This window comes from Xiphophorus hellerii, chromosome 9 (genome assembly GCF_003331165.1).
Source record: "Xiphophorus hellerii strain 12219 chromosome 9, Xiphophorus_hellerii-4.1, whole genome shotgun sequence".
Classification (NCBI taxonomy): domain Eukaryota; kingdom Metazoa; phylum Chordata; class Actinopteri; order Cyprinodontiformes; family Poeciliidae; genus Xiphophorus; species Xiphophorus hellerii.
Genome location: NC_045680.1, coordinates 14626870 through 14650562, shown reverse-complemented (window position 1 = coordinate 14650562; position 23693 = coordinate 14626870). Strand labels below are relative to the sequence as shown.

At 36.9% G+C, this 23693-nt stretch overlaps 2 protein-coding genes across 10 annotated transcripts in view; one reads left to right on the top strand and one right to left on the bottom strand.

The window, feature by feature from the left end:
• Positions 1–22286, bottom strand: part of cacna1ea (calcium channel, voltage-dependent, R type, alpha 1E subunit a) — a 108052-nt gene extending 85766 nt beyond the window's left edge. For 5 of the 8 annotated variants that reach the window (XM_032571223.1, XM_032571224.1, XM_032571225.1 and 2 more), the window contains exons 1-2: positions 21834–21935; positions 7480–8036 (exon numbers count right to left, since the gene is read on the bottom strand). In XM_032571223.1, coding sequence (XP_032427114.1) covers positions 7480–8003 — 524 coding nt within the window. In that variant the 5' untranslated portion in view covers positions 8004–8036; positions 21834–21935. Of the gene's footprint in view, positions 1–7479; positions 8037–21833; positions 21936–22269 lie in introns of those variants that run through there. The other 3 variants (XR_004340368.1, XR_004340367.1, XM_032571220.1) reach the window with 2 other exon arrangements.
• A 620-nt stretch (positions 22287–22906) lies between these two features.
• Positions 22907–23693, top strand: part of cep350 (centrosomal protein 350) — a 36852-nt gene continuing 36065 nt past the window's right edge. For both annotated transcript variants that reach the window (XM_032571397.1, XM_032571396.1), the window contains exon 1: positions 22907–23276. The gene's annotated coding sequence lies outside the window, so the exon portion shown is untranslated. The remainder of the gene's footprint in view (positions 23277–23693) is intronic.

The following is a 23693-nucleotide window of genomic DNA, read 5'->3' as shown; positions in this document are numbered from 1 at the left end:
GCTGAAGATTTCTGCAGAGATGCAACAGATTGTGGTAAGAGGCCATGTCAGTGTTTCCCTGACTAAATTGGTACAGAGCCATATGTGGAGCCTACTGTGCAAAGAGGTAGGAAGGAAGCATGGAAAAATGAAAGAGGAAAAAAGGAAAGAACGGAATGAAAGAATATGAGAAAGAACAAACATCTGGAGTCTATAACAGCTGACTCCAGATGTTCTGACTCCAGTTCACTCCTTGTAAATCTCCTTCAAGTCTTTGAATAGATTTAGCTACAAAATCCTCTCAAAGCTGCAGCTGTTCATGCTCCTGCTGCATCTTTTCATACCACACTTTTTTCTTCCACTCAACTTTCTGTGAATAGGCTTGGATCCAGAACTCCCATGATTGTGAAGTCTACTGACCCCAAGTGAGACACCATTTAGAGCAGGGGTGTCGAACTCAATTTCACCAAGGGCCACTTCTGCATATTGGCCACCCTCAACGGGCCACATTGACGGTATAAATCAGGAATGTCCAAGTGCAGTCCTCCAGACTGCAACTTTTAGATGCGTCCCTGCTAAAACATACCCCAGACAAAAAGTTGACTTCCCTCATTAGCAGCAACTCAGTTCTGTAGAGGCCTATGAATGAGTCAATGATCCAGGTGTGTTAGAGAAGGAACGCATCTAAAGTTGCAGTGATAGGTCTGGAAAACTAGACTTGGGCAACCCTAGCATAAATGTATGAAAATGCAATGTTAAAAATAAATTAAACAACACCTCATATTGTTAAATAACTGATTTTATGTATTCAAGTTTTAAATATTACATTTGAGTTTGCATGGATGTAAAATTACTGCTCAGTTTAAAAATTACAATATTTTTAAACTGAGCAGTTTAAAAATATGCTCAGTATTTTTAAACTGCTCAGCTAAACTTCGCTCTTTAGCTTGTTAGCTTGTCGATGTTTCAGTTTTATTCGCTGGGAAAATTAATCTTTGTCTGCTTTAAAGATAAGCAGACAAATAATAAAAAACAAGTTTTGATATTAACTCTCAACGTCATTCACAAAACTTTTTCGTTATTTATTACACAACGAACATGTATTTCACATGAGAACAAAACAATGTTGCCTGTCCTTGAACACAAAGCTGATCCTCTTCACCCTGTCACCAACACACACACATCCTCATTGTGTTCTGTAAATAAACAAAACACAAGCAAAATCAATAAACTATATGCATATTCCAGTATACTGAGTTTTGGTTTTACATTCATTCTATTTAAATTTAGTTTGTTCGTGCTTACCAATGTTTTCTGGCCGGATGTCTGGCACCGTTTTCCCCTGGTCAGTTCGTCCATGTCTGGTTTTAGTTCTATTCTGTGGCAATCCGCAAAACGGCGTGTAGGTTTTCGTCAGTAATGCGCGATCTGGTCTTGGTCTTGTTTAAAGTCATTATTGAAAACATCTGTTCGCACAGATAGGTGCTTCCAAACATGGACAAAAAACACGAGCTGCATGGAGTCGAAGCTGTGGCATCAAATCAGGGGGCAGTAGACGGTAAAAGTCCTCGATTGAAACATCACGGAACTTCGCTCTTTAGCTTGTTAGCTTGTCGATGTTTCAGTTTTATTCGCTGGGAAAATTAATAATCAGCTTGAGGTGACTCTGCTGCACTCTAGTGCCGAGAAGCCGTAATGTTGGTTGGTAAGAATCAGAAGGCATTATGGGAGATGTAGTTTGTAGTCAATTCGTGCTCAAAACCTATTTTTAAGTCAATCAATGGGGCTGTAAAACGGTGGTAGGGGGGAGAGGGCCACATAAAACGACGTAGCGGGCCACATGTGGCCCGCGGGCCTTGAGTTTGACACATGTGATTTAGAGGCTCAAGAAACCTTTGCAGCTGATTTGATTAGTTAACTGAACAGAATATGACACCATAACTTTCTCGTCTTTAAATTGTACAAAAGTTTAATTTTCTGAGGCACTGAATTGCAGGTATTTGTTATCTGTAATTACAAAAATATACAATTGTTTTTTATATTTACAAAATTACAAAAAAAAAAGGCTTTAAATATTTCCTGCTATGTGTAATTAATCCATATAGTATATGATGTTCACTTTCTGAAACTTTTTCATAATTTTCAAATTTTTTCAGATGTACTTGCATGTGTTGAATGGATGGAAAGGTGATGTGGGAACATTATTTTTTTATGTCATAATCCTCCCAATGCTTTTGAGAAAGGCAGATACACATTAGTTTAACTGGGGTACAGTACACGTCCACTCAAATGACAAAATAAGAACCCCTGAATCACTCTTTTCTGCTGGGCACTGCATGGCTAAATAATGAGGTCTGTGGAAAGGAACTGTTGTAAAAAGACACTTTTATAATACCAGCTCCAAGCAGAGAAGTGAGATGTAAGACTTTATAGATGGTCAGAGACACAGTTAGAGCGTTTGTGTCAGACAGAGATCACAAGACACAGGGATCACAAAGAGTTTATCTAAGCCTCTGAACACTCCTGTCAAAAGCTGTTCCAACAGAGACACACAGCTCTGCAAAGAGTCAACGATGACACAACCCGCACACTGTACATAAAAACAGAGATGATGGCTTCACCATTGATCTGCTGCAGTTCGTCTGCCATCTGTTTACCTCTGAAGACTGCAGCATTTTCTGAATCTGACTCCTGTGAAGTATTACACTGAATGCATAAGCAAGCATTTGAAGTTTAATGATATTTTTAAATAATTTGGTTCTCAACTTAGATTTTTTCGTTAATCCACACTGGGTCAAAACTCTACATGCAGACTTAAGCAAACATAGAAACAAATTTGGATAGATGTTGCTCAGCAGATCGCAGAGAAAACACACACTTTTAGTCACTACCAGCAGGTTTTGGGTATAATTCTGTCAGAATGTCTCTACTTGCAATACTAGGTGGTACTCAATAGAATTGGTTGCTTTTCAGGAACAAAGACAACTTAGAAGCAAAGCGAATATATTTTCAATAGAACTAAGAATTGAGTGATTCCTGAAGCAGGCTTTATCTATTGCAACACCGATTTCAAAGTATGTTTTTGATCATTGTTGTGTATGTGTCGTGTTGTATTGGCCACTTGACTCACTGCAAGACATAGCAGCGTAAAGATGTAAACATGTCTTTGACAAGTGCTGGCTAGTAGTTAATATAAAAGACAAAACATGAGACAGATCAAAAATAGAAACATCAGAGGTGCTATGGGAGAACAACATGCTGGACTCAGCTGTGTCTGCCCTGCAATGCTAATGATTTTTCTGGAAAGAGTCCATTTTTTTAAATGAAAGTCTTGTTGCTTGCAGCTCACATCATAAACTGCAAGGCAAGTCAAACAATTAATTTACTGTCCAACTCTGTGTATGCAGCTTTGTTTTTAGGGACCCATTAAAACAAATGACAATTGTAGAGAAAATATTACGTTTCTCTGCACTCTCATGTCACAATGGCTACACATTCATTCAGTTTAATTCAGACAGTTTTGTACTGTTTTGAGATAACATCATCACAATCAGATGCTGCAGACTCATTGATCCCGTGTCTCTTTGCTTTAAAAATGAGCTGATAATTTGATAAGAATCTCTAAACAAAACAAGAATAAAAAAGAAAAGGATACAGGCATGACATCTGTGAACCAGGAAGGGTGAAAATCATTACAAATCAAATAATGCATTTATTATGTAATCTTAGCCCAGTTTTAATTGTACACACACCCAATCCACATTACATGAGATTAATATTATTGGTTTCCAACACTGGTAGGCACTGGCACCTAAAAATGGGTCTTGTGTCAAAGCTGGAAAGCCTTGCTACTCCCTCAGTCTGCTCAGACTTAATTTCCAAGTTCAGTTTAATGACTCATAGATGTAACATATGCTGCTAGTGCTTCAACAGCCCTAACTGCTTTGAATTTCTGGCTGGCAGCATTTAAATGAACCACAACACCCACACGCCTAGTGGCTTTCTTTTACTGTTTTTCTCTCCAGTTTTTGTGAGACCATTTGGAGAATTAGACTTCTGTCAGCAGCACCTGCCGCAGGGCTAATGCAGAGTTTGATGTAATTTGCTGAACTTTGCTGCCGACTGGACCCTGCATTATTGTTGATTAGCCTGATAAAAATGTGTAACCAACCATTCTTGGGAGAACAGTTCATATGATAAGCTCAGCAGACTCACATTTGTAAACAAAATTTCTACACAAAAAAAAACCCCTTTATGACAACCTGGAAAAAAGTCTGGGATTTTTGATAATTTACTAAAAATAGAAAACCAAGACATTACATTTATGCGAGTATCCTTCTGTAAAATGACCCGTTGAGCTAGTCTGAGGTCAAGAGCAGTCTGGAGCATGTTTACATAAAGGATGCTGCATCTGTCTGTCCCCTCAATCCTGACTAACCCGTCAGTTCCTGATGCTGCAAAACATCCCCTTAGCATAAAATGCAAAAATACATTAGACAGGGATTTGAACCTAACACCTTCTTACGCCAAAGGAACAGAGCTTTACAAACCTGGCAGCCCCAATACTAAAAACATGCTCTTATTTTCCTAGATACAAAACCATCAAACTAAGAACTCCAACTGTAGTCTGTCATTGAATGCATAAACCGACAATATTCATTTTGATCTGGATATTCTGAGTTAAATAAAGCTCAGACAAATTTTAGAGACATATTATCTGATGCTTTAATAGGGACAACTTTCAATTGTCTTACTTGGTTTTAAAACGACTACCTTTATCAAAAACTTGCAGCAGTAGTGAGGATTTTTTATTATCGTGCTACTTTTTCACTTTTTTCATATATGCAAAACTCAAAGGTGAAAGTAGATCAATAGGTTTTCTGTTGTTCTTGTCTGTTTGAGAATAATATCTTCCTATAATCAAACTGCCAGTTTGATTCAGCCTGATTACTGTAATTAGAGGCACAATAATGTCAACTCTAAACACAGCTATTTGATAAAATGCTTCCGAGAGGATATCGTAATTTAGATCCTCCTGGGAAGAATGCTGCAAATGCATTCACACAGAAGCCTCTACAAATGTGAGAATACATCAGTCTCTTTTCTCTTTGCATTCTTTGCTGATGAAGCATCAAAACCGAATGCTTGGATGCTTCGTTTCCAGAAGCTGAGGTTGAAATTCAGGATCCCAAGGGGATCCTCTTCTCAATGAGATTCAAATACTAAGCAAACAAAGGTCAAAAAGAGCATGTACAGTAGGTTACCTTACATGCAACAATTACTGTGACACTAAAGGGAAAACAGCTAACAATGACTAACTCTCTTGGGATATCAAAGTAACCCAACCCAAATTTCACTTTGCTGTGTTATTTGCAGACAATAAGCAACAATTTGTCCCAAGTGTGTGATGAAGAACTGGTCATTCGAAGCCCACATGGAAGACAATTCCTCTTGGGTGCCTGAAAACATCGAATACATTCAATGACACATTTTTATGACTCTGACCCTAAAATGAAACCTTAGAAACCAGGCAATCATTAGGACTTTACTTATTGCCTTCAGGGAGTCATGAACACCCAAAGGAAATTCAAATGACGACCCTGTCAATTATTTTTAGAACCCAATTATTGACAAATTTCTTAATCAATGTCCGCTTTTACACTGATTATGACGCATTTGTCACGCAGCAGAGCGGGGTCATGATAATTTCAGCAGCAGGCCATTGGGTGTCATAATAGGGCATTTTTAGAAACTGCACAAGCTTGTTTAAATATTCAGGAAGAGTAACCAAACCTGCAGAAAAACACAGACAAGTTTTAATGTCACAGTGAATCAGACTGCCCTGCAATCAAGCTAATTTTATTTGAAAACTCAAAACAGGTGCAACAATTGGCTCAAGGGCAAATGCTGATTTCCCCCTCTTCTGCCAGGTAGCTGAGATCTGCTGTTAAATGGCAGTGAGAGGTGGATGTGCACGGTTGTAATGCCTTCTGACTCACTGTGGTCACTGTCCGCTCAGCAGCTTCAGTCTACATCTGTCATGACGTATTACGATAATTATATTGGACAGGGTGGAGAAAAGCTATCTGGTCCATGGTCAAGCATCTCTACAGGCCTCTTAATCCACAAATCGCCCACTTGCAATCTACTGTCACATGAACCTAAATATCAAATGCAAATTAAAGCAGGAAAAGTTCTCATTCATCCTCTGTTTCCTCATTACCTCCCCTGCGTTCAGCGCACGTCATCTCCTCTCTCATCTCGCGTCCCACTCTCTCTGCAATTAGCCTCCCTAAACCTCCGTCTCTTTAGGCGTAGCTTGTGATAAGATGCGGCATCCTGTACCTGTGGTGAAAAAGGTTCGAAGGGGGGCATGGAGGGTGCCAGCTAGAGGTGAAGCTCTGGCTTCAGCAGGAAAAGACATAGGGGGGTATCACTGCAATAAACAGCTAGAAACTTCCACCACACCACAGGACAGGAAGCTAATAAACACACACACACGCCCACACCCGCACACACACACGCCTACACACAGGCTATTTAATAATCAGCGCGTGGAAAGAACATGGGAATGAGTGCACACACATACTCATCAATGCCTCACAGTTAAATAGTTGAGGTGACACAAGAAGATGCTGAATGTTTTTAGTAGTTTATTGTTCAGTTTTATGTTGGTTTAGATAAAACATATTTTCCATGGATCTAAATTTTTTGCTTCCAAATTGTTCTAAAAATGTTTCTTTTCTTTTTCTTTATGTTTTGTCTTTACCCTTTACTTTTTGGGGGAAAGATTCTTCCTTAACTTGAGACTAGATTTATTTTCATGTTTCTTATTTACACATTATGTATATAAAGAAGTTGTTGATTTCAATTAGTTTACCTATTAGATGACCCTGTTGATTTTTACATTTCCATTTCAAGAGAGTATTCAGTCTATTGAATAGGAAGTGTTTGCTTGATGACAGTATGTAACCAAATCATTGCATTATAAACTTTAGCAGGTTAAACAATGTGAGCTACTTTGATATTTCTAGTTATGAATCTTTGAAGTTTGTTTTTCTTGAGCGATGTTTTTATACATGAAAATCTGTGATTCACCTTGCATTTTTAGACCAAGCCTAACATAGCATATATACCTATACTGAAATTATCATGTTAAAAGTTTTCCTTTCATTTGCAAGAAAATTGTGAATCTAATCTAGTTAATTCAATAGCAGAAATTAGGTTTTCCAAAAAAAAAAAAAAACACACAGAACATTATGAGCCTAATTGCTTTTTTATGGTATAAAAAATTCCCTCTGTGATGTAAACGTTGGCTCCTGGGTAACATTTTTACCTACAGGACTTCTAGCAGCAGCTGATGAAACAGAAATAGCAGATATACCTGTATTTGTCATAGTGAAGCTACATGGTAAAGTATGTACAATGTAACTCTATAACGACATAGCTTAAACTACAAATTTGAAGTTATATTTTAAGAAATCACAATGTCATACTTACTCCCACTCTTTGCGTCGAGCCTGTGGTGTGCTGTGTATTTTGTGGGCCTGGTGTGCTTTGACAATGTCTTTCTGTTCAATCAGGCCTCCCCGCCGTCTCTTGATTACGTTGGGACTGACTGCCAAATCTCCATCCACCCCAAGCATCCCACCTCCAGCGTCAAATGTTGAGGCCACATCCAGAGAAAGGCCGAGGCGGTTCGGGTGGAGAGTTTGAGCCTGCCCAGTCATCTGTGGGAGGTAGAGGGTGTCGTAGCTGGTGGACAGACTCTGGGGTTCCAGGAGCGGGTGAGGCTCAGAGCAGGGGCTTGAACCTCCAGCCAGCCCTCCCCGATGCTTCTGCCAGCTCTCACAATCCGTTGGTGACGGGTGGAGGACGTGATGCCTGGGGCTACTGCTGCCACACATCTGTCCAAAACCAGGTGCTGGACTGTCAGGCCCTCCTGAGGTGGGAGGTCGCCCCAAAGCATTGTGGTCATCTGTCAGAGACTGAGAGCTGACAGAACATGAGCCCAGTTCCAGCATGGTGGTAAGGCTGCCCGGGGTCTTAGCATAGTGCTGCAGGAAGGAAAAGGAGCAGAGATCAGACGGACTTAAAGTTTTATCACAATATTTTGTGGTATTATTTGGGTAACAATAAAATTGATAAGAACTATTTATTACTCCTTTTCTGGGTAATTGTATGCATGACACAGCAATCATAGCTTCACAAACACAAATACTGCTCTTGAAAATCATTCCCATTTGTAATATATTTCTTTAGGACACCAGTCATATAAAGACGTTTAACATATTATGAAAGTGAAGACATATTTTCAAATTTATTGACATTTATTGATACTCTCATTGAGCAAACAGTGAAAGAAAACAACAAAACAAAGTTTTGAGATTTTTAAACATTATTATCTGGAACTTATTATGAGAACAAAAAACCAAAGTTCATATCATGATAAGAAATGTATCATGATGAGCATTATGATAAATGGGAAGCAGCACATGAAGCACTGACAGACATAAGAGTGATGCATCATTCCTAATCCCAAGTGGCATTCAGACTCAGACAAAAACAATTTGCCTTAATAAAACCTATAAACTACAATGTGATTATTAATATATGTTACACACAGAATTTAATAACAAATGTTCACTCCATTTTGCCACCATAAGTAAAACAAAACACCACCTCATACTTTTGTCCAAGAATAGTTGAATGGTACTGCTCTGTATGCTATCTCATCTTTGTTAGGCTCGCTAAGAGCCTTTGCATCACTGTTACAAATTTACACATGAAACACACACACACACACCCCCACACACACGCACACACACCCACGCACCCAATCTTGCCTTAAGGAGACTGCAGTAATTGAACAGGGCAAAAATCAAACTGCCAGCCATGTTATTGATGAGCTACCTAAATCGCAGCTGCCTTCCACTGCTGACAGAACTACCATAATCTGTTCAAGCTTTCTTTTAATTAAAAAATCTACATTCATTTGAATTATAGATGCTATTTGTTAATTTCCTTAAAAATGTGTTTACAATTAACTAATGTGTGTAATTTTAACGTTAGTATTATGTATATAAGCAGACATAAGGAGTTGTGGTGGGGAATACTGCTCATCACAGCCATTCAAAGAAATGTTATGCAGCAAAAACACAAAATCCTACCAAATATTTTATCTCCCTGTACTCGAAAAACAACAAAACGTACTTAAAATTAATGTTCTAGCAAGATATTTAAGTACTAGTTCAACTGGAAGATATTTTTCCCCTTATAAAAATAATAGAATATTGTCACTCATTTCAGAAAGTGAAACTCATATATATTCATTACATATAGAATGAAATATTTCAGGCCTTTATTTGTTGTATTTTTACTATAATGGCTGACAGATCCAAATATTTTTCTCAATAAATCATATTATAATTGAGCTTTGAAGAAAGGTAGATATCTATGTTCATTTCTATATGAATCAATGCATCAATGCAGCATGACACAGAGGAGATCAGCATGAAAACCCAGTCAGTCTGTCAGCTTAGGTAGAATGGAAATATAATTGTAGGTTTACATTTGTGCTATGCTCTCTCTATTTTCAGAGGATTTCTTGAACAAAGTTCTATGATATGTTCAAAGCTTTGCAAATACATTCAAATCCATTTTTCCACAACTTTATCCCTGACCTGCCTGGAATGTTCCTCGATCTGGTTTTCCACTGTTGTTCTATAATCTCTGAGACCTTCACAGAACAGTTTTCAATTTCATTCTGTCATGCACAAACGCAAAGTACATCTACATTTATGATGTGACAAGACGTTGAAAAAAAATTCAGACAGTCAACATTCATGAAAGCAAGGTAACAGCAAACATCAGTAACAGATATTTTTTAAGATATATATTTTTTGATGAAATGTCAAACACGTGTTAAGTTTGTACAATATGCATAGAATATGTGGTGTGCAGTAAGTAAGCTGCATAAATGGGTGATTAGTACAAAGTGTGAAAACCTGAGATCCCCTGTGCAGTCAGAAATTTGATCTCAAACCCATTCTTGTAGTGTGCAGTGTTGTTCTCTCTCACTGGCCTCAGTCTGTTCAAAATATCCCCAGTCCTCTGAGCATCAAAACCAATTATATAAGCTGTAACCCAGCCCCTCAACACAAATGATCACATAACACTGCCAGGGCTATGCTTAATTAGGCAGTTAGGAAGAAGAAAAACTAACACTGACATCTTATTTAATTATCTTTATGTCTCCCTTATCAAATCTGAGAATTAGTGACGACTTATTTGGTTTTGGTGATGTGTTAAGCAAGCGATAGAACTGAGAGATTTAATTTCCAAATGTGCTGCAGAACGGTGTATACGACTGCTCCTCCTGAAGTCCATTTCAGTTACCTGAATGATGGATTTCTGGTTTTACAGCCCCTCAGAGAGGAAAGCTCCTAAATAACGTCAGAGCAAAGATAGCGAGCTGTGAAAATAAAATCCTGCAGATCACAAAGCTGTAAGGTGGGGAAGCTGAAGTTAGGCCACTCAGTTGTCTTGCATAAGCATACCAAAAAGCCCATCAGGAGACTTCAAGCCATTACATTTTTGGTTGTTAATAAATGAATAAACGCCTATGAATGGAGCGCTAATGACTAGGGATCTTCTATACACCTCATGCTAAAGATGAGAGCTTTACTTTTACATTATTGTGTCCCTCACCCCCACTAAGGCATTCTTTTATCAAATAAAACAGGCATGGAAAAAATATCTGACTTAATGTTCTTTACTTTGTCAGAGGCAGAGCGAACGCTTTTACATATTATTTTCTTGTATTATGTAAAGACAGAAAATTACTCCATCCTCTGTTTATAAGCAGCCACAGGAATGATGCATAGAAAGTCTTAAAACAAATTCTTTTTGACTTGAGTTACATTTTCTTGACAAATATAGTCAATATGCTGAGCTTGATATCACAAACACACAATTTAGTATCCAATCAAATACTGCATCCAAACAGCACTTTGTGATTGCAGTATTGCACTTACTGCTCTTGTAAGGGTGACAATTCAATATATTTGGCAGCACTATTTTCAACATTATCATATTTTTCCATTTAAAGTTCCAACAACGTTTTCTCAACAACATATATTTAAATTTCTGACAAAGGGACAAAAAGGGCTTTTCCTAGCATGCCTCCCCAGAAAAGGTTGACATATAGATAGTGTTTAATGGTTGTTACAAAGACTATGTGACCACAAGAATCCACTCATTGCTGCAGTTTGCTGAGAATATATTTTGGAGATTTTTTGGTACAACTCTTTCCATTGCACTAATAGTGCATGGTAGCAAGATAACCCAAAGTCCTTGCCTGGCCTTGTTTGTCATAATTCAATTGTCTTAATTTGCTCTGACTGCTGGCACGTTTAGTAGTGTAGCATCTCTTGATCACATTAAGTTGTGAATTTAAACACATTTTTGAAAATGAGCCTGTAATTTAATTCAACCACTTTTAAAAACGATACAGGACAACGAGATTAATCTGCTTAAGTCATCTTATCATTCATCTTCTCATTCTGAACTTGCTTTACAAAGGGATAAAGCCCATCATTGCTAGACTCAGACTACAGTTGGATCTTTATCTATAAATTTATTCAATAGGAACATAAATAAACAACCAATGTTTCATTAACACATCTTTACTAAAAGCACTGATGTAGGAGGGGATTGATCAGAAAACATAAATAAGATTGCAGCGACACATGCATGAAAGGAATCTAAAATTGAAACTGAGAGTCTTACTGTTTGGAAAAACTAATAAGAGATAAATTAAAATCAATTTTACACAACAATTTTTACTGTTTGTCTGAGATAAATTGTTGTGTTTTTCTAACTGACTGTGAAATTAAACTGGTTTAAATTGCATATATTTAATGAAAAGATTTCAACGAAAAGGAAAAAACAAGTAATTTTTCACACCACTCTACCCACATAAACCCCTCCATTCTTTCATTTCAGTAAACAAAACTACAGTCCAGACTGAGACTGTGAGTGCAAGGCCAAGCAAAACCAAATAAGCATAAAAACGTAGTGAGCTTGAACAGGGAATCATATGTTGTGTGATTCCTGGTAAGATTAGAAAAAAAATGTCCAGGGAACTCTCATTGATCTGGTGTTTATCGAATCCATTTGCCAAATTATGTTTTCAAAGTGCCTGGACAGAAATGCCAACACAATTAGATGATCTCTAAGTTCAGATAAATGGATCTGAGCATGATCCTCCCAGATTACAGAGCCTGCCACATAAAAGTGAAGACACAACAAAACAGAGAAACTTTCATCAATAAAACAGAATAAAAGTTTGTGGCCAAACTTGGAAAGTGAGGAGATGTTTCTTTATGATCAGAGAAAAAACAGAGTAAACAAAGACGCCCAATCTAAACACTTAGAAATCTTAATCAATAATGGTTGTTGACTTTAAATTACCATCTATATACAACAACTAGTACGAATATGATTTCATGTAAAGACTGCAATTGTCTGTACACATGGTACAGTTTTTATTCCTACTGTGTGCTAAAGCAGATAACGATTTATGATCATCAGCTGGTATTTATGAGAAAAAACACAGACAAAGTTCACTTAACATGCAAAGGGTGTTTTTCCTCTTCTTATTCTTTTTCACAGCTGTACTTTAGTGCCTCACAAAAACAGTCATAGCCTTTGAACTATCTTACATTTTACATATTACCTGCTTGACTGTCCTGATTTTTTATGACAAATTATCGTTTGTGTTGTTGTGATTCCAAAATAACAATGTTTGCCAAAGAAAACAGACTTTATAGCATAGCCAAGCAAAACATATTACTGTTAAAGTGGAAAAGCAATGTCAAAATCAAATGGTTATCATCATGGCAGAATCTCAGCATGCAACATCGATGATTTTTGAGAACAAAAAAGGAAAGATCATATAAAAACATGGGGGCAAATGCCTAGATGCTGAAGTTGTGGCATTCAGATGTGACCCAAAGAGAAGATGAGACAACTGTGTTACAAACCAGTAATATAATTTCATATTGATATGTCATCTGGACCTTATTTAATTGATCTTTTAGAGTCATTATTAAGTCAAAGTTGAACAACTTTGTCTTTTTCTCCCCAAACATGCAAGGCTGACTGCAAAGGGTCTGATCACATCTGCTTAAGCTAAACTTTTTAATATTTTTTCCAAATAATTTAATTGTTCTTAAATATTATTTTACTATTATCGTCAATATTTCTCCGCGCCTTATGTGTGTGTTTTTAATTTCATTTAATTGTATTACTTTTAGACTGCATAGAGCACTGTTGCCAAGCAATTCCCCCCCCTTGGTTTAATAACATCTGGGACTAAATCTAAATTGTCCCTGTGTGTGCGTGTTTGTGCGTGTTTGCGTGCGTGGGTGGGCAGGCATGGGCGTGCGCATGTGTGTGCATACACAGTTGATCTTCCTGAGTGACCCTGCTGTAGACTGACAAACTTTTGGGGGGAATATCCTGCTTCCTGGCCAGGGATTGCTCAGTGAACCTTCACAGAGTTTGAACAACATGATGCAGGAAAAAAAGATGAGTGGATGAACTTAATCTGTTATTTGCTTTTTGTGTGTTTGTCTGACGTAGCTGTTTCAGATAATCAAAGACATACTGATAACAAAACAAGGCAGCCTAAGGAAATACATGTTCTGTGATTAACCTCTTCTTATTTGGTTAAATTTTATAAGCAATATCCAGACCTGATAACAACTAGATCTGAAAAATTAAGCAGAAATCTTCTGATAGAATGACGTAAGCAAAAAATTGTGGAAAAAGCAAAATGTCATATCCCGATCAGAAGAACTTCAAAAAGGGAAAGTCATCATTGTCTATCAGCCTGGAAAACGTTACAATCTTATTTTTGAGGCTTTGAAACTTTATGGACCACAGTCAGAGTCATTCTCAACAAATGTAGAAACATGTCAGAGTGGTGAGACTTTCCATGTGGGCGGTCTAGTAAAATTACTCCCAGATGTCATTGAGGACTCTTCTCAAAAGAACCCAGAGCAGCTTTTAAGGCACAACAGGCTTTTCTGTCCTTTGTTGAGGTCAGCCATCATGATTCAACAATGAGAAAGAAACTAGGTAAATATGGCATTGATGGGATGATTCCCAAGACTTTAGGGAAAATTTTCAGTGTACCGACGACAAGAATTGGAACGTTTGAGAATTTGTTTGTCCTGTTACACAGAATTTCATAAAATGAAGATCATTCCTGGTGGTGAACTGTGGCTCTAATGGTTTCCAAGACCAGGATGTGTTGCCATAACTAATGAAGCTATGAGTTCTCCTTTCTACCAGAAAGTCCTGAGGAAAAGTGCCTGAACATCCATTCATGGCCATCAGCTAGTATGTGGCACAACATCCAAAGCCCACCAGCAAGTCCACCTCTGGATAGCTCAAAAACATCCATAAATTACAATTTTTAAATACCAAGTCAAATTCGGCACATAAATTAGATTGAATTGCTGTAGTCAATCCTTTTTATTGCTAACAGAAGCTCAGGAAGCTTCTGTTAGTTGGAACCTCAGCGCCTTGCAAAATGATTCAATCATTAAAACTTTCCTCATTTTATTAATTTATGCAGATAAATTTGAAATGTGATTGCTTTATCATTTCAGTCTTACCATGTTTAATTGGTATTTGTATAGTATTTTTTCTCTCTGACGTTTTCCTTACTAACGTTTTCCACTGATGTTAATGGTTTTTATGTATTCCACCTGGCTACACAAAGAAAATTCCTAATGTGGACAATAATAAAGCGACAGTGATAATGATATACTGTATATACAGACCATTCATGCTCGAAAACCCTCCAATGTGGCAACCACTCTAATTTCCTCCACAGTGACATTAATGAGTTCATGACTGGCAAAGTCATCACAAATGCTTGATGATGGATGTTGCTGCAAAGGGTGGCACAACCATTTATTAGGTTAAGGGGGGTTAGAAGATGTAAAATAATAATGTATTTATAAAGCTTATGTGTGTCTGATAATAAATTGGTTTGATAATCTAAGACACGTAAGTGCAACAAAAAAAGAAAATAATTTAATAACTGTAAGGGAGAAAATACTTTTTAACAATCTAAATGGATTAGCTGCTGCTCATATTTACACTCAACTTTTACCTAGGGTAGTCTAACATTTTATATCTTATTTGACTTCAGAAATACTGGTTGGATGAATCCAGTGACCTTTTTACACAGAATTCACGTTCCTGCTTCTTGAACATTTTAAAGTGTGGTGTATAAATCTGCTGATGGCTCATTTAATAAAATGCCAAACCTGCCATTCCAAGGGTTTATAAAGATTGAAATGAAAAAAAAAATAGACTATGAGGTAAATGAGGTAGAATAAAAGGTAATTTGTATGATCTGACATTGATGTGAGTTATCTGTGCACTAATGTGGCTACTTTCTGGGCATTTATTACAGAAGCCAGCACTCTGAAAACACAAAACAACCTCAAAGCTTCGTAAAAGTCCTTCTCAGAGTCAGACATCAAGACCCCCACACTCTCCTGTGGCTGCTCCTCACAATTATCAGAATCATACAGTCAAGAAGGTCGACAATGGTTTGTTCTAATTCTCCTCATTAGCTTTTAAGAGGCCGTTTGCTGATTAGCCCCGGTTGCTTTCCAAGCTTTCTCTACCATTACCTGGAATTACTCATAAACATCAAACCCACAGCTTTGCGGCAACTCCTCTGAATCGCTTTGAGTCAAATGAAAAGAAACAAAGAATATGGGTCTTCATTTAAATTGGATCACTGGATTGCAGGAGCCAAATGCTATTTCACACTCTTCGCTGGACAGCCAGGTGTTTGCAAAGTTAATAACGAGGAGTGAAAACGAGGCTGAGGCAGGCGAAAGCACCTCCTCGCACCTGCTGGGGCCTTACTAACAGACCGCATGACTGCCTAATTACACATCATACTGCAGCCATCCGCCGCACAGCCTGGATGGCAACCTGGTGAGTGGCCAAACACGTGTCAGGAGGGGTTATGTCACCTGAAGCTAATGGATAATGTGTTTGAAGACAAGTCAGGTGTGAAATTTCAGCCTGCTGAAAATAACAACGTTGTTTTTAGAGAAGTCAAATAGATTCAGGAAACCCCTGAGGTTCAACTTTAATATTCTAGGAGGGAAGTCAAGGAAATATCTCTCATACTAAAGATGGCAAGTTAATCTCCAGCAGTGATGAAAAATACAGTCTGATGATGTCTGGAAATGTTAAAATGGGAGCAAAAGGCAATAAAGGCAGAGTAAAAATTCTTATCAACTGAAAATAATATCTTCTTTTCTATTTGTCAGCCAGTTTAATGTTTTGCACATAGCTAACAATAAAGAAGAGAAACAGGAGAAACTTTTCTGTTCATTAGAATACTGTAGTTAATTTCTGCACTTTAATTAAAAAAAATTTATTCTAGACATTGTACAAATAAAATGGTCTCTTTTTGTTAATTAATACATTCAGTCTCACATTATGAAATCCAACCAATACAAATAAAACAATTTGAAATTTCCATAAACTACACTGTATCTGCTGTCAGAGCTTGGCCTTTTTCATGCATGAATTACAGCATCAGTGCAGAGTGACATGAAGAGATCAGGCGGTGGCGCTGCTTAGATTTTAAAGAAGGACTTATTGCTTTAATAGCTTCTTTCAGCTCATTTGCGTTGTTGACTCTGCTGCCTGTCAGCTTCCTCTTGATAATAACCTACAGATTCTCAGTGGGGTTTACATCAGACAGACTTTCTGGCCAATCGCGCACTGAATTTGGGTGTTTTATTTTTAGCTGTAAACCATAATCACCCAAATTAACTAACATAGATACTTAAGATATATATCAATTTATCTGTATATTTGTTTTACTTTTTGAATCAATGAAAAAATAGAGTGTTTGATGATGTTTAAATTCTTTGAGATACACCAAAACCTCAGTCGTGTCAAAGTTTTAACCTTTGCTCTAACAGATTTAGCGATTTTCTGTATGGGTTTGTCATTTTACAACCTTGTTTTGCCCAACAAAGGGACCGAATGAACATTTAGGTCAATAGTAACAAAAATTGACTGTTGCAGACTAGAAACTGCGAAGGCTACATTAAAACAGTGAGCAGATGCAGAAGTCTAATTTTCCCTTGCTTAGCTAAGGCCCCCAGACGCTGAGCAGTAACTCTCTGTAAAATACAATCACTTGATATTACTCAACTGTGTTATATGGAGTGCATTAAGCGGTGCCAGAATCTATATAATAAATTTACAGCTTTCAATAACCCTCTATGTTTGCATTTTAATAAACAGACAGATGCAGCAAAATATGCAAATGATGAAATGTTATGGTTGAGACTTCGGTTCGTTCCACCCACCGTCACATTCCTGTTGCTATTGTTATCTTTTAATCATTAATTTCCTTCCTTTGTATCTTAAAATAATCAGATGGTTTTAATGACAGACATACTGAATTTTCCCTGAAGGGCCCTATTTGTGTCACCTTTAATAATTTCTGCAAATTGCAAAGATATTTCCTTTATATCTTGCATTTATCTTTAAATAACTTGTACAATTTTGTCACAATTATTTTCTATTTTATGTTTAGCAAATGCTGTGAAAAACCCTCCACAGAGCTTTTCATTCAGATGTTTTAACACTTGCTCCACCCTTGTGGGGAACTGAACATTGAATATATAATTCATTTACCACATCCTATTAATGCTATAATATTTTTATTTGTTTGATAGCTTTATTCCAGTGCTGTGATATTATTCTGCAGAAGCAACAACCCCATATTCCTGCAGGCTTCATTAAATTTTCATACCATCATTATGTAAGTATTGTGCAGTAAACAGTGAGCGACCATGAGTTTGAATAGATCAAAGTGTTTGACAGCAAACATACTGGGGAATGTGGATTTATTTCAAATTGAGTTCTTAGACTCTTCTTTTACGGCACATCTTAGGACAAAGTCAGCTGGAAGATTACACTGTATGGTTTTGAATTTACTGGATTTATATGTTTGCTACATTTGATAAAACATTTAAATGAATAAAAGCCAGTATTTCTTTTTCATGCTCCAATTAATCTTGCTTTAACTAAAAATGCTTAAAAAGTCTTAAAATGCTCAGACTGAGAGAAAATGAAATGGCAGGGGTCACACGTATCCATAACAACCATTAGATACTGCTTGCCCAAAGGTTGTTTGGGAGACATGAACAAGCCTGCTCTGTCCTTTCATCACAAATAAACATGTCAAGTTCGCTAAACTTTACTAAATCCTACTAGATAAATGTGTATTTTAGTCAAATGACAACCAAATACTTCAGGTGGTTCTAGTATGAAACAGAAAAGGGACCGATTCAATCCAGCTGATTGTGTGGTGAATAATCTGTGATGACTTTGGTTTGTTTTTTCTCCAACAGTCTTACGAACCTTGTTAGAGTGGAAACAACAAGAGATTTTAAATAAAAATCTTCTGCCTTCTGCAATTTAGCTGAAAATGGGTTGACATTGGAAATTTCGACTGAATAATGGTCCAAAACCTATGGCCACATCAAATTCATTTGATGAAAAATCAACGTTTTTCCTATGTGATGATAGCGCCTTGATTTAGAAACTATAAAAATCATGTGGAGTGAGCTGGTGAGGGGAAAAGCATCTGAAAAAACCCAAGGTCTGGATGTAGAGAGTTTGTGCCAAAAGAAATAGTGGAAAATATTACTCTTTGCATGCTCCAACATTACACTATGTTATAAGAAACTGTCCTGTTGGCAAAAGGGGATACATTATTGTTGGCCAGGCAGGCACCAATAACTGTGCAACTCATGGCTTTGTTAAAATAATATTTTTATAATGTCGCTTTTTGTCAAAAACTGAAAAAAAATTGTTTGACTTTTTTCAAATTTTAGTGGAAAAATGTTCTAACAAATATCCATAACTGAGGATGATGTAAGACAAAAATTTCCCTAATTTGTCAATTTTTTAATTTAGATATTTTTTTTGCATTTCACGTATTAAAATTTATCTCAAATATTTTACAGCAACGGATTGCTGCCTTGTATGTGTCAATTTTTTTATGAAGTCTGAATTATGTCCAGAAATCTGGTAAGCTAGAATACCGATAAAGATTTGACATCCTATCTCTTTCATCAGGCTTTGTCTGTATGGGATTATAAGAAAACCCAGCACTCAAGGTAAACTTAAGCTGCAAGTAACTGGGTCCTTCAGCTGTCACATGGCAGTCAATACACCACACATAAATCATATTTTACAGCTTGCACCACACACTATACCTGCAGCAAGAGTTTTTGTTTGTTTACTTTTGGTTTTCCCTACTATTTTTGGTTTTCCTCTTAAAGGTTGTGTTCTTGATGCCCAAGGCAACCACATTCAGAGAAATGAGAAATGTTTTTTGTTATGATCTATCCACTTGCAAAATTCAAGTGTTTGCAAGACTGATGGTTGTCTGTTCAACAATAACTTCATACTGGAGAAGACTGAAAAAAATATGCAGGAATTAGTCATCATCCAACATAAAAGAGACCAAATCCTGTTTTCAACAAGAGCAGACTGAATCTCATAACTTCACCAAGGCTGAATGAATGAAATGTTTCAAAAACTTGATTATTTTTAAGGTGAGTGAAGGTATTACTGTTGATTATTTTTATATGAATCTAACCCTATGAGAAACACTGTTTACAAAACAAATAATTAGAAAGAGTTTATAACTTTGTAGGCTCTGTCATGCCGATATACCAATATATCCTCTACCCTTACACCACCTAATTTCATATACGCCTTCACTACATCGATAAATCTACTTTTTGGTCTTCCTCTTTGCCTCCTGTCCTGTGGCTCCAACATTATTATACTGATATTATCACTGTTTCTCTTCTGAGCATGCCCAAACCATTTCAGCCAGGTCTGTCTGACTTTATCTCCAAAGCATAAAACGTGAGGTGTCCCTGATCCTATCCATCCCCCTTGTTCTTAAAAAATGGAACTAGAAAATGTCATCCTTACTAATTCCCAATCCACAGCAAGTACTTCTACTCTACATTCTTTATATTTTTTTCTTATTCATCAGCTCGTTAAAGTACTATTTCCATCTTTCCATCTAACACTTATCTCTATCTCTCTGATAGCCACTCCTGGTCTATCATTGCCACGTGATTGATGGTTCCCAGAGGCAGATTTGTATGTATTAGTTCCCTCTACCTTCCCATGCTGTCTGACCAGTGTCCCTATACCTGTCAAAGAAAAGCAAAGCACCAGTAGAGTAAGGTTCTTTTCACTCTGCCTGTTTGTTAGATAGTCCGCCATGTTTTTGTAGGTTTGCTTTTCATTTTTCTAATGATGGATTTAACAGAGTTCTATGATGAAAGCCTGGAATATTGTTTTACAACACAACTCTGATTTAAACCCATTCACAGATTTCTCCCTTACCTGTCTGGCTTTGGGCTCCATTAAGCTGTTTGTCCACTAGTGTTTTCTAACAAACCTCACAAACATTCACACATTGAAGGAGGATGGTAAATGCATGTCTATGTCAAAAAAACATGCTTCTGTTGTTTGTTCCCATTTTATAGAGTTATGTGGTACTTTGTGTTGGTTTGTCACATTAAGAAATACATTGAAGTTTGAGTTTGTAATGTGACAACATGTAACAAAGTTCAAGGGTTAGGAATGTGTTTGCAATGTGAAATGATAAATAGTATTTGAGAGCAATTGATCACAATCTTTTTCTGGCATTGAACACAGCACAGTCAACGAACATAGAATCTGTTCTTAAAATGGGCTTTAAGAAGTACACTGCAGTTCACTCTTCAGCTGAACTGCTGCATTAATTTATACACCATGAAAAGCAATTTACACCCCTGTCAGGGAGAATGGTGTTATTTAGTCTGGCCAATCAGACACTCAACAAGAAACGATTAATAAAACAGGAAATAAAGACACCGGGGGTGGTAACTGGTAAGTGTTCATATGATTAAATAATTAACAAGGCAATCCAGAAAAGGGAATCGATCAAAGCCAAGATCCATTTTCTCTTTGCAAAAAAAAAAAAGATCACTTGATTAATTCTAGTCAAAACCCATTATCCTACAGGGGAGATGAGAAAAAAAGATGTGAGGTGACAAAATCATCTGGAAAGCCACTGTTTTCCTTCCCTATCTTGACATCTGAATCACAGACACTCTCAAAATGGTCTCTTGTTGACTGTTTTACTTTAAAAAATAGATGTGTGGGTAATTAGTTCATCTGGTTTGGATTGTTTTTTTAAGACAATTGTGAAAACACCCAATTTATTTAAACTCAGACCATGATAATAAACAGGAAATCTGGAAATGATGTTATTTCATTGACAGCCAGTCAGACAAACACTGAAAAAAACTCTCTGTGAAGCTCACACTTAACAATCAGAATCTCCTGTCCGAAGGATGATTTTGCAGAGCTCAAACAGTGCCGACCAGCTCTGTCACTTTGAGTATAATTCAGACTATAAAGACCTAAAAGATGCAGTGAAGAATGACTTATGTACGTTCAATGTCTGAACATGTTTTGCACAATAAGAATGCAGTAAGAAAATGTGAGTAAAGTCTTAATTTCTGAATGATCTGAAGTGTTAACAAAAAACAAAAAGTGTTAATACGAAACAAGAATTTCTTTCCCTACCCCTTCCCTCTTCAATAATAATAATAATAATAATAATAACATTTTAGTTGTGTGCAGTTGCTAAACTGCAAAAATATTTATAACTAACTATTTAATTTCATTAGAAAGGCAGAATGTCTTACCTAAAAAGCAACAACTGTCCATTCCTGTCCTCTGTCCACAAAATAAATGAAAATGTGCTTGTAGAAACGACCAGCTCCGCTGTAGTATTTCCTCTTCGAGTCCTTAGAGGCAAAGAGAGAGAATGAGGGAGGAGAGTAGGGGGAGTCGGGGTTATAGCAGGTTATTAGAATCGGAGAAAAATTATGACTTGCCTATTTAACAGCACCATTTTTAAAAGGAACACTATAGCTTACAATTAAATCAAATTTAAACCCAAAGGTTGTGATATAATCCAGGCTACAGGCTGAAGCGTTTTTGCTGTTTCACAATAAAACATCACACAAAAAACCTACTTGTTGCCTTCTGCATGGTTCAACAGGGATCCATAACCTGGAAACCTGAGGGTCTGCCTTCATAACGGACTGCTGCACTGCGGTTTATATATTTATGACTCACCTGTGAACACTGAGCGCACATGCTGCCAAAAAAAACAAAAACTATTTTTTTTTTCAGCGTGCACATTTATATCCATTAAGACTAATCTAAGCTATGTAAATAACTACGTTCGGATCAATGGGAAAATAAAAAAGGAAACTGTTGCGTTGAAAACTGCATAAATTAAGCAGATTTTAGCTAATGCGATGATTGTCAGGAAACAAACAAACTAATGCCGTGCAGGCTTCTATGTGTCCACACATCTGTGGTATTTTTCTATGCAATACTAATTGTGACCACAAGAGGGTAGTAAATCCTAAAAGGTCGTTCTTACGTTGTTGCTCATGAGCGTGGGGTAAATGTGTTTTACATTAGTGTTTTACCAATCTTATAGCTTCTTTCACACTTGTGTCATTTCAACTAAACCGTAAATGTGTAGATCACACGCTTTAATAAATTTATCTACGCAAATTACTAAAATAAATATCTGAAAAATTTTATAATAAAAACAATTATTAAAGTTATCTAATAAAATATTTTAAAAATATAACTAACCAACTAAACTAACTGAGAAATCTGACCAAACTTTGCTGTTAATTTCGTGTTTGCAGAAGGGGAGTGTCACAAGTGACGCAGGCCAACTATCGCGCTATTTCGGTGTCGGTTACCTACCCGTCCTGGATACTAGTTTCACCGTTGAAAAACATCAACATAGTAACCCGGGAAAGGCGACCTCTGAAAGACAAGACGGCATATTTCTTTAAGGAAACTCCACAGCTGCTTTGGATACGATGGCTTTTTCTAAAGAAAGTTGAAATAATGGATATATGTCGCTGGAAAAAGTTGATAGTTTAGTTGGTGTAGCTTTTGGCTAGTTGACTAGCTAACGTTAGCTGGCTAACGCTAACGGTAGCAGACAGATCGCTAAAGGAAATCAAAAGAGAACTGTGGAGATTTTAGGAGTTTCGTATTATGAGTTCATCGGCGTAAATGTGGACAATTAGACACACCGGGTCGTCCTCCTAAAGGTATGTGTTTTAAGTGTTGACAAATAAGTTGCTAGGCTATGTTAATGATTTTCCTGCCACCTAGCGAAACTCTTTCGAGTTTGCGGCACCGACTATTGCCTGGATTGAATTTATGCCAATTGAAGTCCGCAGCCAGCTGAGCAGTAGTTACCGTTTTGTCTTAGTTTTTCATACGTGCAGCAATTTATTAGAACATCTCGAATGCATTTTTAAAAGAAAGAATTGCTGAAAGTGAATCTGTTTAAATGACAATGTATTCAAACCCGACTCTTTGTTAGTTCTTAACTATTCCCTTAATAAATTTTAGATACTGACCTGTAGATTAAATCAAGAAGCATTTCCCCCACTAAGTTTAGCTTTTAATGTTGTTTTAAAATGGGCCGTTTTTAATGTAACGAGCAATTCACATGTTTTGGC